The following is a 15143-nucleotide window of genomic DNA, read 5'->3' on the forward strand; positions in this document are numbered from 1 at the left end:
ATAAAACTCTAGCCACAAAAGCATCCCCTGCACCTATGGTGTCCAATTATAACATGATTAAACAAAAACGAATGTAAAATTATTACCCTGGTGTAATATTTACAACCACCGAGTCCTTATCCAATTAACAGAAAATTAACAATAAAATGTGAAGTGATCATTGATGATTTTTAGTTCCTTTGTTTCTAAGATACTATACTTTGTAAAGCTAGAAGAGTATATTACAATATGAACCTGTAGTTGACTAAGAACGTCAAATATAGAGTATATTACAATATGAACTTGTTGATACCATACTTTGCAAAGCTACTAGAGTCCATTTGTGATCGGCCTTTCAGATATCGGGCTAAAAACATCTAATGACGCCCTACCTAAATTAAAAATAAAAAAACATACCTTTGTATAGAAAAATCATATAGATTGTCTGCAAGTAATTAAAGAAGAAAATATGAAATACATCTATTAGAGTTACAGAGAGTAACAAAGTAAAAAGAGTCCTACATGTGTCAATACGTAGTGTTCCTTTTGTTAATGAGCACTCCAAACTGTAAATTTCTTCACACCTAAGAATAAACAATCGAAAAGGAGGGAACTGGTGATTAGAGAAAAAAAGAACCTGATTGAGAAGAGGGGCTTTCAAGAGATGGTAGCTGGAAAGGTAGGAGTGAGGATCTGTCATGGTAGGATTCAATCGTCTACATGAGTACTAAAATCCACTGCATACAAAAAAATCGAAATCAAATTAACATGTGATTGTAACTGAAATCCACAACGAGATGAAATTAACATGCAACCTTACAACCTTCGGTTGTATTGGATACAACCAACCGATAGAAAAGTTGAAAGTCAATTAGAAACCACATACCACTTACTGGAATCAGAAATCTATTGCGATTTCATAGAGAAATCGGCGACTCCGAGTTTGATTACTTTTATGAGGAAGACGAAGCAGCAGGCGGTCGAAGGTGGTAGCCATCAACGTCAAAGAGAACCCGGATGAACTGAGAAGGAAACGATAAGCGTAATAGATATGGAGATGGACAAACAACGATGGAAATCAATTTAGGGTTTTTGTTGGGCACCACCGATCACCGCGTATGTTGAGAAAACGAGTATCTGGTCAGAGAGAGAACAAAAATAAAACGAAGGACGAAGAAAAGAGGAACAGTGGGAGAGATAGAGCATAGAAAGTGATGATGGGTAGTTTGGAAAAGCAGGTGGTGACACAGATAAATTTTTGGAGCGGTGGGTGGACACGTATACAGAAAGACTCACAAACCAATGACACAAAAGAACACATTATCAAAAGAGAAATTAAAAAAAAAATAAAATAGAACCAAATTATTAAAAAATGGTCCAATAGGAACCATTTACAGTTGATTGAGGAACATAAAATTAATCTATAATATAATTAATATAAAATTTAAAAAACTTCTTTAAATTTCGGACAAAATTTTTAAAAAAATATTCCTTAATTGAAATATTAAAAGTGATTTGATGTGCAAGGCACGCGAGACAACTTACCGTCTCTCTCAAATGGTCATCTCAAATAAGGATCATTGATACCGTCTCTCTCAAATGGTCATCTCAAATAAGGATCATTGATACCGTCTATCTCAAATGGTCATCTCAAATACGGATCATTGACATGATATTATTTTATTGAAATGAAACATTAATGAAAAAAAAGTTTTATAAATTTAGTTGTTAGGAAACTTCTTAAATATAAGGGCCATCCGAAAAACTTTCTAATAATTCAAAATTACAATAAATGCTTATAAAAAGTACTTAAAAAATGTTAAAAAAGTAAAATAAAACAAATAAGATTTCTTAAAACTTATTAAAATGATATTTTGCTAATTCACCTTTTTAGATTTAAGAGGGACGTAATCCACGACTTATGCCAAATAAATCAAATCCACAACTTTCAAAGGACCATTTTTTAAAATTTCTCTACAAAAATACGTTATTTTGTTACCTTCCCAAAACTTTCTCTCTATCCGCAACATTTGGGTTTGGTTGGATTTTATTTTCTTTTATTTTTCTCGTTGAATCATTTCCCCCAAACGCGATCCTCGTTTCATATGCGCTATCGTCTCGCCGGGAAATTCTTGCGCTCGATTCACGTTACTAAGTTTGAAACATTCCGATTAATCAGAACATCAGGAGTCAGCAATAAGAGGTGAGTTTCTGTTATCCGATTATAGAAACTGTTTTTTGGGAGTAAGATTCCAGGTTCAGTATTTAGATCTAAAGATCTTGACTTCGGACTTCGGGTTTTCTCTGCTCGATTGTGGGGGTTTTCATTCTCTACGCAATCATACTGTTCGATTTCTTCTTCTCAGTTATTGGATTTCTATCATCAGTAGTTAATTTCTATTGAGAATTCTACGATACTTTGACACCGAAGCGCAGATCGTTGCAACAACATGGAAGAAGATAATGGAGAAACCCTCAACACCAACACTATCTCCCCTGCAGATCTACAGCCGGCCTCCATTTCAACCCCTGATCATCCACTCAACAATGCTTTTGGCTCACTGAACGACATCTGCTATGAACTCTCCTCCCTTCAAGATCTCGCTTGTCGTGGCTCATGGAAAACAATCCTCGACAAAGTTGCTCGAGCACGCACACAGTCTCTTCTTTCCAAACCTCACGAACACTTAATCTATTTGTCATATAACACCATAGCTCTCACAAAACTCCGTCGTTTCTCTGATGCAGTAACTGAACTCGATTCCCTTGAAAATGGCATAGACAACGTGATCTACACTTATGAAAATTACCCTCATCATTACCCTAATCGTTATGGCTCCATGGCCCCCTTTTCCCTCCGGTGGTTGTACGCTGAACTCCCTTCAAGAGTAGGCAATCGTCAAGAAACCCTAGATCGATTCTACATCCTACTACATTTTGTTAGAGAGAAAACCAAAACCACAAAAGATTCATCAGGTAAGTCAGATGATATATGGAAGAAACGTGAAGGGTTGGTGATTAATTCGATCATAAGTCATCATTTGAGTCATAAAGAATTTGTTGTATGTTTGGATTTGATCAAAGATCTGATCAAACGTGATTCAAATTCAACTGCTAGAGCAGTATTGATATCAAAACTAGGTTACATCCAAATGCAATTAGGGGATTTGGAAGGAGCAAAGGGTAGTTTTGGTATTGTTGAGGGGATTTCGACTGAAGAAACCGTTGAAATGAAGAATCTTGTGAACAGGAACAAGGCATTGATGTTTATGGTTGGGAAAGATTATGTGTCTGCTGTAAGGGAATACCAGGAGTGCATTGATAGAGATGATTCGGATGTTGTTGCTATTAATAACAAGGCACTTTGTTTGATGTATTTGAGGGATTTATCAGATTCTATTAAAGTGTTAGAAAGTGCATTGGAAAGAGTCCCAACTGCTGCTTTAAACGAGACTTTTGTGGTGAATTTGTGTAGTATGTATGAGTTGGCTTATGTTAATCACACGGATATCAAGAAGACTCTTAGCAATTGGATTGCTCGTGTGGCGCCTGATGATTTTGATAGTTCATCTACTCGTGTATGAGCTATGAGGTAACTTCATGTTCTTTTGATCTTGTTTTATGTTATGTTAGTTCTTAGTTGTGTAGGATTTATGCTATGGCATTGGTTATGTGGTTAGACTATTTTTGTGGTTTAAATGGTTGATGATATCAATTTTGATGTTGAAACAGTGAAACATGGACTCACACTAATTCATGCTTCTTGATACATGTAATCATTTGTAGGTGTAATTTGATAATGAATTGACATGTAATAGTTGATACCTAACACAACGGAGACTTAGAGATTTAATAAATTGATGAACAGGTTGAGATTGGCTTATATTGAAAATAATTTGGTTAAAAAAAAAAGAAAAAGAAAATAGCCATAGGGTCAAGAAAAACTTCATACCCCCAAAACCAAGGTTTTTATTTATGCTCCCACTTGATTCGTTGTTGTCTGTGTTATATTATATGTTTTCTTCTTAACTGATTATTAGATTGTAGTTGTTTGATATCTTGTACAAACCAATACTGATGCTCGAACCGGTTTATTGTTTTCTTGTTATCATCAATGTATAGTTTTTATCATTTAAGAATCAAAATGTTGAACTTTCGGCTGTGAACTTGCCTTTATTGCTTTCAAAATCGACGTCTTTTAGCGAGTTGTTTAAGGAGAAAGAAATAGGGGACTTATTATCTAAGTCTAGTTTGGATGAGCAATGAAATTAGGGTAAATATTTGATGTTTACATTTTACATTTCTTGTTTAATTACATTGATTCTCTTATGAGTTATATTTCTTTATAGTCGATTTTTTTACATGCGATTTTTATGTTAAAAAACTTTTACAGCGCAAAGATAATTTCTATGTATCGAACAAATAAATATTTTTGTTAATTTTATATTTAAAGTTCGAGGTGAACAATTTGAAACGTCAAATGACCTTTTAGATTCAATTTGCAATTCAAAACTAGAATAATATTCAAATACAATGATTGAAATAGTACATGAATGTCAAGGAGATAGGTTGGAGACTTCAAATATCAAGAAAATTTTTAAAATAAGTGATTGATACATTATTTTTTTTGGTTTTTGTTTCAACAATTATAAATTTTTTAATTAACTTTGAATATAGTAACTTCCTTATATGACCTTGGAAGTTGGAACAAGGTTATTTTTTTTTCTAGATTGTAGTATTGTGTGAGCTTTATTTTAAAGCTCAAAAACCCTCTTAATCTCTTAAGAATTCACCGACTTTTACAGCTTCAAGCAGGGTTATTGGGGGTTTTTTTTTTGTTTTTTTATTTCAGTATTTTATAAATTTTTTTACTCAACTTTGAAGATACATAACTTCCTCATATGACCTTCGAATAAGGGTTTTTTTTAGATTGTAGTACACTGTGTGAGCTTTATTTTACTCAAAAAAACATTTTAATATGTTAAAAGTTTACTCACTTAAACAACTCTAAATAGGGGTTGTTGGGTTTTTTGATTTTTGTTTCAGCATTTTATAAATTTTTTACTCAAATTTGATCATACATTTCACTTGCAACCTGAAACATGTCTGCCAAGTGTTCGACGAATTTCCAAACATAAATATCAACATTTGGATTACAATTGGATGTGGCTACGCTTAATATTATGCATTGGCATTATTTTTAGACCTACATGAAGGAGAAGAAGGGTATCCACTGCTAAGTTTTTCTTTTCATCTCGTTTCCAGACCCACAAATTTGATTTAGTGCGAAAAGGGATGTGTATCAATTTCTCTTGAGGCTTGCTTGTTGAGCGATAGTGGCTACAACAATCATCTCAAATCATGGTAAATGATTGTCATAGGACTTGAAGCAACTCGAATTTACAATAATTTTGCATATATGAGATTTGTTTTATCTTATGATAAAAGCAAAGGATTATATTAAATTTGATGCTATTTGTGACTAATCCTATATTGGTGCTAGTAGTATCACTTGTGATCAAGGTTGCAAAAAACGTTTGACGTTAGCTAGTCGGTGGACTGGGATCAAGAGATTAATCGGTTACCATTAATTGCTAATTTGTTAAATTTTAAGAAATTAAATATGACTAATATCATATCAAAGTTCGTAAATACCACTAATATGATAACAAAATAGGTTAATATGATTAATACAACATTAATCATGCCTCAAATAGCTTCCATTGAGATACAACTTCAAAGTGTTAAAACTCAATCATTTTATAATGTTTTACTCATTATGTATGCAAAGATTAATTGTTAGGCGCCCTCTAATCGGTCGAGTAGCGTCCAGGGATTAATCGGAGATTAATCGGGACCTAATTGAGATTTTTACAACAATGCTTGTGATTAATCTTTGTTTTGTTACTAATTTAATAGTTTTTATAAATAAATAAATTTTTACTTCTTACCTTCTTTAGCGAAGTTGCTAAATTTTATTTTCTGAATTAGTATCCTTTAACCTTAAAAAATTTGAGCAATTATAATAGACTTAAGAGCGTTTTGAAATATTTCAAGCAACAAGGGGTTTTCTTCAACCCAACGTTAGTTTTTGTTTTCATGTAGGATTTTGATGGCAATTTACCTTCCTTGAAGTTATAATTTTGTTAGTTCATTTCGATTACATGTAACTTGTACAACATTAATATGATTAATACAACATTAATCATGCCTCAAATAGCTTCCATTGAGATACAACTTCTTCAAAGTGTTAAAACTCAATCATTTTATAATGTTTTACTCATTATGTATGCAAGGATTAATCGTTAGGCGCTCTCTAATCGGTCGAGTAGCGTCTAGGGATTAATCGGAGATTAATCGGGACCTAGTTGAGATTTTTACAACAATGCTTGTGATTAATCTTTGTTTTGTTACTAATTTAATAGTTTTTATAAATAAATAAATTTTTACTTCTTACCTTCTTTAGCGAAGTTGCTAAATTTTATTTTCTGAATTAGTAGCCTTTAACCTTAAAGAATTTGAGCAATTATAATAGACTTAAGAGCGTTTTGAAATATTTCAAGCAACAAGGGGTTTTCTTCCACCCAACGTTAGTTTTTGTTTTCATGTAGGATTTTGATGGCAATTTACCTTCCTTGAAGTTATAATTTTGTTAGTTCATTTCGATTACATGTAACTTGTATGGTTATTGTTTTTAAAGGAATATATTTGTTTACTGTTAATTCATATGGTGATTTATGCATAAATGATTATATATGTAGGGAGCATTACAAACCCTTTCTAATTCTTAACTGTTTTCATAATATTATGTTTTTGATAACATGATGTGGAAGTGCAATTTTAAGTTAAGTTTTACAGATTGAATGGAATAATGATTTTTTTTTTTTTTTTTTTTTTTTTTTTTTTTTTTTTTTTTATGTATAAATTATGATTGTGTTTTTCTTTGTATATATAGACTTTGTTTTGCCCAGAGTAGGACACTGTCCCAATTTCAATCGGGCAGGGGTAGGAAGCTGTATCTTGTATCTATGTTAAGCGAGTTTATCTTTTAGCCTTTTCCATTTCACCTTCAAATTGGTATCTTTTAGATCGTTATGTTCTAAAAGGCGTGCCATGGCGTGAGGCGTGGCTTCGCCGTTACGAAAAGCTTCATAACGTTGCTGTTAGGCGTGGCGCGTGGCAAGACGTGATATGGCGCGCCATGGCGCGTTATGGCGTGTTATGGCGCGTGTTTTTTCGTTTGAGACAGTTTTTTGCTCTTTGTTATGTCTTTTCAAATCGGAGATATAAGTATTGTGGTTTTTGTTAACTTTTTGTTATTAGTTATTGATCTAACACTTATAAAAAGTAGTTATATCTAATATAAATTTATATTTATGTGGTAATATAATTTTAAATTAATACAAAATTGTCGCCTTACATCACGCCTTGAAAAACGCCATGGCTCGCTATGGCTCGTTAAGCTTGAGGCGTGGCCTTGCCGCCACGCCACGCCTCACGCCATTTAGAACCTTGATTATTACTACTAACACATATAATATTTTAATTAAGGAAGAAATATTGAATTTGATATTTTGGCTAAACGTTTTGTGATGGAACCTTGAGTTTTGAAGCTATTTTGCACGGGTATTTGATAGATCTTATATAATACACATTTCTTTTTAGGGGACATAGGAATTTCGATGCTCTGTCATATGGTTTGCATCCACCAAGGTAAAACAAATAGTCTTGAGATCTAAAATCTTACTTCTTCTCTCCGAATTTTTCCATTGCCTTATTTGCAAATTTCCATCTAGAAAATGCATGGAACTCATGGTAGATATTGATTTCATGAATCTTTGTAATCATTTTTTTTTCTGGGTCATCTATGAGCCACTACAATTTATTGCTCTTCATATCCAAATTTTTGTTTGTCATATTATATTTTTTCAAGAGAAAAGTAATTTAACTTTTGTTTAGCTTCCATAGGAGGTATTTGATCAGCTTGGCAAAAACTTAGCATGTGAATGGGGAAAAACAATCTTTAATGGTGTGGGAATGCCAAAAATATGAGAGTAAAAAATCGGCGAGGATGTGTCAACACTTTTTAACCATTATTTATAATTTTTTATAAACTATCATCATTTGGATAATACATTTATTGGTAAAAAAGTTTAGTCAATGCCGACTTCCTATTTTTGCTTTATATTTGCTCCAATGACTATGTTTCACTTGGACTCATAATTTTTTTTTTTTAGTTTTTCATTGCATTCTACAAGATTGGTTTTCTGTTTTATATGTATTTCACTTGGAATCTCAATGGATTTTATTTTCAGTTTGACCTATACAGGGGCAGAGCCAAGAATTTTTTAATAAGAGGGGCTTACGTAGTAATAACATATTAAAATATATTTGACCTTTAAATGATAAAAAGTCTTTAAATTTAAAAAAAAATTGACAAATAAAAAATCACCTACATAAAACTTATAATGTTTTTTCTTTTTTCTAGATTTCACTATGGATCATACATTCTTAAAATAAGGAGTAAATCTAAAAAAAAACTATAATATAAATATAGGTATCCAACTATATTTGTAACACTTTAGTAATAAAAATATATGAGATGTAAATTAACATATATATATATATATATATATATATATATATATATATATATATATATATATATATATATATATATATATATATATATATATTAAGTATTTATAGTTAATATCGTTAGCAACTTTATGTTTGCATTTATTTTTATCATTATTTCATCTTTTGTTGTGTTCTTATATATATATATATATATATATATATATATATATATATATATATATATATATATATATATATATATATATATATATATATATATATATATCATTCTTCTATTGTTTTTATTTATTTTAATTCAAGTAATGAAAAATAGAAAAAAAAACTCAAACACCAAAGTTGTAATATACTCTAACATATTAATATATTTTACACTTTTCATATTTTTTGTTTTTTTTTTTCGCATTTTTTTTATTAATTTTCGTTATTTATGGTTTTCCTAACTTTTTTTACTTTGATTTGTGTAAATAAAAAAGTTATATTTATTTTCTTTATTTATATTTCTAAATATAACTATTTTATTTACGCAAATCAAATTAAAAAAAGTTACAAAAACCATAAATAACCAAAATTAAAAAAAAACTTTAACATCAAAATTGTAATATACTCTAATATATTCATACATTTTACACTTTTTCAATAATGTCAAAATTTTTTTTATCAAGTTCATGAAAAATAAAATGAAACAACAAAAAAAAAATAAAAATAGGAAATAAATAAAAAATAATATGAAAAAAATAATACTAAAATATTATAAAAAATACGAAAAAACCAAAAAAGATGAAAATGTAAAATGTATTAATATATTAGAGTATATATTAGAAGTTGGTGTTAGAGTTTTTGTTTTTTGTTTTTCTTTTTTTCATTACTTGAATCAAAATAAATAAAAACAATAGAAGAATAATAAATAATAAAAATTATAACAAAAATAGAATAAAAGGTCAAATAATGATAATGATAAATGCAAACATAAAGTTGCTAACGATATTAACTATGGAGCATCCAAAAAAACATGAACAGTAACAACATAAAACTAAAAAAAATATAAAAAAAATAAAAATAAATAACACTTCAATTCATAAATAAGAAAAATTAAAGAAAAAATAATTTCGACATGATTTATCGAATATAAGTTTATTTACTTGATTCAAAATAGATCTCAATTTGTTTCAACATATCAATCATTTAATACAATAATAAATGACAAGTAGGTTATGAAAATCAAGAAGACAAGGGTAATATGGTCATTTCGATAGATTTGACATTTGCTTGTTTACATAAATCTACATGGAGGAGAAAGGTTATGCAACTTTAAAAAAAAACCTTTTTGGACCATTAAAAAGGTCAAGAACAGAACATACTAATAAGAAAAAAAAAGTGCAAGTTTTTGTCCCAACCAAAAAGATGGGACATGGATTTAGGTGTAACAAGGATTTTGATTTTGTCTTGGGAATTTATTTTATATTTTGTTGTGTTTTGGGGATTTGAGTTTCATGGCTACTCACCCAAGTTTAAGAGATGGATGTTGAAACTAATCAAGATGAAAGTTCAAAACTTTTCATTCAGAGAATGAAAAAACTATTACTAATGAAACAGTTAAAGTTTGATCCATTCCAGCCAAACATGCCCAAACTGATCAGGATAGAACATGATTTTTATGTGCATCACACACCATTGTGGGTTGCTAATGGACCTCATTGGTGTACTTTTTCCTGATGAACTATGTTAAATACTTTGAGAATTTTCTGGTATGGATTCATTATGAGGTTAAATTTTGAAATCTGTTAAATACTTTGTGTTATCAAATCTTTATCATTGTGAAGAAAAGGAGAAAAAAATGAAATATGTATAACCATGTCAGAGCATCGAATAACTAGGTGTCTCGGCCAACTTAGTATGTACCCAAGTGCATCTTTGACCTTCACAATGAACTCCTCTTCAAGTGGAATGGGTACTAAAGCTTCTCATTGTAAAATTGTTTCCATCATAACCTGAATGTTTTCATCTATTACATAAAGCTAAAAAGTAATTAAGATCTAATTTTCTAAAAAAATGAAAATATATAAAGTAGTAAATTAGCAAATATTTTTCATAATACCCGAGACACTATACTTCATTATGGTTCCTTTAGCGACTACATTTGTGGCAACATCAACCGCACGAAGACATGAATTATCCTACAAATATAGTATGTTAGTTTTTAGCCAAGACTTACAATGAATTATTACCTTTAAAATATACTTGCAAGTGATTCTACAAGTGGTTCCTTTTCAAAATCATCAATGTTGACCCATATTTAGCAACTTGCATCTTCAGAAACATTACATACACCTCTTTTTGGTTTCTCCAAGTCATCTTCAATTTTGTTGATTCGTTTATCCAACTTCTCATTCTCAACCTCCAAGTAATGCTTAACATTCTTGGTAAATAAAAGTATTGTTGTGGTGTTATAAATCTACCCATCCTGTGTACACGTCCATGTTGTTCCTCAGTACACAAGGCCTCTATAAGTACATCATGTTTTTCACATGTAGCCTCTCCAAAACGTCCCTAGTTTTGCAGCTCATCTTGTAAAAAAAAGGGACTGATGCCATAAAAAATTGGGACAGATTGTGTGTGAATTTGTGGATAGAATCAAGTTATCTTATATATATATATATATATATATATATATATATATATATATATATATATATATATATATATATATATATATATATATATATATATATATATATATATATATATTACATTCAATGAAACTTACAATTCTATCAACAATCATCTTGACAGTTGAGTCATATCCTCATGTTTTCAATTCTCTTTTTTTCCACAACATTGTGCTATCAATCTCCTTTTCTGTCTTCCTAGTTTCTTGCATCGAAATTATCAAGAATATAAAATTAAATTAACGTAAATATGTATAAGTAAACTATTCAATAATTAGTCGGATTCATACAATGTCATCAATGAGTCTGACATATCTTTTTCTGCTCAAACGATGATTGTTTTTATGTTGTGCATGGACATTTTTAGCTTTCTTACTTTATTCCTGCATTAGAGACATTAAAATTGTCATGCCTGTTTCTAAAACTTAATTATCAATGAACAAATACAGATACGAAAAGTTTAACGGATCTCCCACTTTTTTGTAACTTTTTGAGATACAAAATTTTTTTCATTCTTCCTTCATAAAAAACGGATAATCTTCAAGAGGTGTGAGTAGATTTGCCTCAGGATCTTTACTTTGTTTCTTAATGAACTTGGTATATAGATCATGTTGAAGTTTCTCCAATTCTTATCGATCGACTGGAGAGTGTGCTCCCGGCTCTTTGGGTCAACTACAAATTTTGCCTCAAACATAAAACATAAACAATATTATTTTCAACAAATTATATATATATATATATATATATATATATATATATATATATATATATATATATATATATATATATATATATATATATATATAATATTATATTTAAAGTTAAGATCAGATGTTAGACTCAACAAAACATATTGCCATAACTCATCCTTTGTTTCGGCACTAACTTCTAATCAAGAGGCATATGTTATGGGTACCATTGTTCTTGCAAACAAACCCTCAAAAGTAGATAGTTTTGTGGATTCATTTCCAATTAGGACACCTTTTTATTGAAAGTTATTACAAATTTCACTTTATTAGCTTCTGATTTTATCGTTAGACCTCTTTTTTGAGTCCTCATCATGATCAGAAGCAAAATCCGATTCCATGTCACAAAAAACAGCCTCTTTCAACAAGATTCAAATAAAATGGTTAGTTACAACATGGAAAAAATTAAATACATTGTTATTTGTTGTAGTTAGGAAAAAATTAATCACTTTCAAGATTTGAAATAGAAACATAACAAAAACTTCTTATTTCCCACAAAATAGTTTAAACTAATATGCCCTCGCCATCCTGTACGCAAAAAATAATCGTCAAGGTCTAATAATAAAGTAGAGTCTTATGTTAAATCAACAGTAGCATCAAATTCCAATATATCATCAGTTTCATTATTTTCTCCATACTTGTATATATTATGTGGTGTGAATCCAACAATACACAAATTCTCATTTTGTTGATCTGGAACATAAAAAACTTGTTTGGCTTTACTAGCTAATATGAAGAGTTTAGACGGCTAACCAAGCCTATAAAAGTTGACTACTATGAATCCTATGTCATCGTTTTTTTTACTCCATGACTATCACTCGAATCGCACATGAATACAGGAATAGTAAAGATGCAATAATCAAGATCCCATATCTCCTTTATACAACCGAAGTAAGTAACAACACCATACATGAGATTGGAGTGTTTGCACTAGCAATCTGAATAGTATGTGTAACTAAAGATACTCCACTACGTTGGGTTGTTCTAGATTCATCTCAAGATGTTGTATGGAAATGATACTCATTTATGGAAAAACCACTATATTTACTAACAACAAAACTATGCTCTTTAGCCAGCCAACGAACATCGTCACAAATATCTTTCCCCTTTACCCAAATGTTTTTCAACCTATTAGAAAAATATATAATTGATGTAATTTAAACATAATAATTAAAAATATTGTAATTCTAACAAACTTATTTTAAAAATAAATTTCTTACCTAAACCAACTAGTAAATGTCTGGTTGTGCTGGATCTGCAACCATGTACTCTTTCGAGAGGCACGGGGGTTGAGATCCTTCAATTGCCTGAATCATATTAAAAGTTATAAGAAACTTTATATAATTGATAGAGTACAAAGAATATATCGTTACATGTAATTATTAATCTATATACGGCTCCACAACACTAGTGTTTCGTAATACATAAAGATGAGCTTGATCAAGTAACTTAGCATTTACAAAATCGATTGGAGCCTACTATAAAGGCTTGTCAGTGAAAATTCTTTCATCAACACACTCATGAGGATTGCCAATTGATTTCATATTTTTTAAGTATTTTGAACAAAATTCTAAGGCTTCCTCTACCACATAACACTCTGCAAAGTAACCCTCGGGTCGATGATGATTTCTTATATACCATTTGAGTGTTTTCATGTATCTCTCAAATGGATACATCCACCTAAAATAAACCGGTCCACATAACCTCACATATCTAACTAAATGGACCATCAAGTGAATCATGACATCAAAAAATGAAGGAAAAAGTACATCTCTAACAAACATAAGGTTAAGACGATGTCATGTTGCAGCTTGCCTAGCTTACTAACATCAACAACTTTACTACAAAACTTGTTGAAAAAATGACACAAACTTACGATTGTTCTCCTCACCTTCACGTCTAACACCCATTTGATTGAAAAAGGGAGAAGTTTTTTGCATTAGTACATGATAATCATTAAACTTAAAACCATTCATCTTGGAAACTTCATCCAAAACGAGATTTTTGAAATTGGAGAAATACCCATGAGGCACTTTTATGTTAGATAGGGTATCATAAAATAGTTGTTTTTATGAGGTATTCATATTGTAGCACGCAGGCAGAAGCCAATGCCGATCCCCTTTTGGCCGACTTTGGAATTCAGGCTTAATGCCTAACTCTTTAAGATCTTGTCGTGATTTTAATCCATCCTTTGTCTTATGAGGTAAGTTCAACATTGTACCATAAATACTCTTGGACACATTTTTTTCTATGTGCATGATATCTAACTGATGATGAATAGACAACTTCTTCCAATATTCAAGTTAAAAAAACAAATCAACTTTTTATGCCAAAATTTTGCTCTCTCATCGATACTTTCTTTTTTCTTCTTTGACATTTCCTTCTTTGATGTTTCCTTCTTTGACACTACCTTTTTTGACATTATCTTCTTTAAATTTATCTTCTTTGATTCTATCTTCTTTAACTTTATCTTATTACCCTATGTATTCTCAAATCCTGGTAGATAGTCATAAATATCTTCACATGATGATGGTTGTTCCATAAAACTCTTCTCCTGTTGATTATTGAAAAGTTTTTTTTTTCTTTTACAAAAAGGATGCTCACGTAGGACGAATCTTCTATGTCCAAGGAAGCATACTTTTTTGGACTTTAGCAACTATGTGTAAGGGAGACTTCGATGCCCCACAATGGATGGTATCCAATACCTAAATAGAAAAGAAAATTACACAAAGACTACCTCAAGAATGAGAAAATACAGTTGAAATAAATAAAGTAGTTTATTCTAGCTATTATCCCCCTAAAAGCGAAAGGGTGGCGGACCAAGATGTAACTTGGCATGAAAGATCTCAAATTAAGGACGAGGAAGACTCTTGGTGAAGATATTCACAACCTAAAGCTTGGTTGGAACAAAACGAGTGTGAAGCCTCCCCGACGAAACAAGCTCATGAATAAAATGATAGTCTAAGTCAATATGCTTGGACTGTTTGTGAGTAACCGGATTTTTAGAGAGAAAGATGGAACTTTGATTATCAGAAAGTAAGGTAGGGTGATCAGGTGGTAGAGCATACAACTCATGCAAAAGATGAGTAACCCAGATGATCTTGGAAGCGGTGTTGGCCATATCATTATACTCAGACTCACAACTAGAGCG

The 15143-nt window shown here is 30.6% G+C and overlaps 1 protein-coding gene across 9 annotated transcripts; it reads left to right on the forward strand.

The window, feature by feature from the left end:
- The first annotated feature begins 1987 nt into the window (after positions 1 to 1987).
- Positions 1988 to 8155, forward strand: LOC111908995 (uncharacterized). Of its 9 annotated transcripts, XR_006190191.2 has the most exons (3): positions 1988 to 3571; positions 7645 to 7692; positions 7939 to 8155. XR_006190191.2 is itself a non-coding variant. In XM_023904789.3 (2 exons), the coding sequence occupies exon 1, from the start codon at positions 2430 to 2432 to the stop codon at positions 3561 to 3563; it is 1134 nt and encodes a 377-aa protein (XP_023760557.1). In that variant the 5' UTR covers positions 1988 to 2429; the 3' UTR covers positions 3564 to 3571; positions 7939 to 8155. The 9 variants fall into 9 exon arrangements, 8 of the variants coding, with proteins under 8 accessions (XP_023760557.1, XP_023760559.1, XP_023760556.1 ...); XM_023904789.3 differs by lacking the exon at positions 7645 to 7692; XM_023904791.3 differs by lacking the exon at positions 7645 to 7692 and having other exon boundaries at positions 7948 to 8155.
- The last annotated feature ends 6988 nt before the right edge of the window (positions 8156 to 15143 follow it).

The sequence above is a fragment of the Lactuca sativa genome, chromosome 4, assembly GCF_002870075.4.
Source record: "Lactuca sativa cultivar Salinas chromosome 4, Lsat_Salinas_v11, whole genome shotgun sequence".
Taxonomy (NCBI): Eukaryota; Viridiplantae; Streptophyta; class Magnoliopsida; order Asterales; family Asteraceae; genus Lactuca; species Lactuca sativa.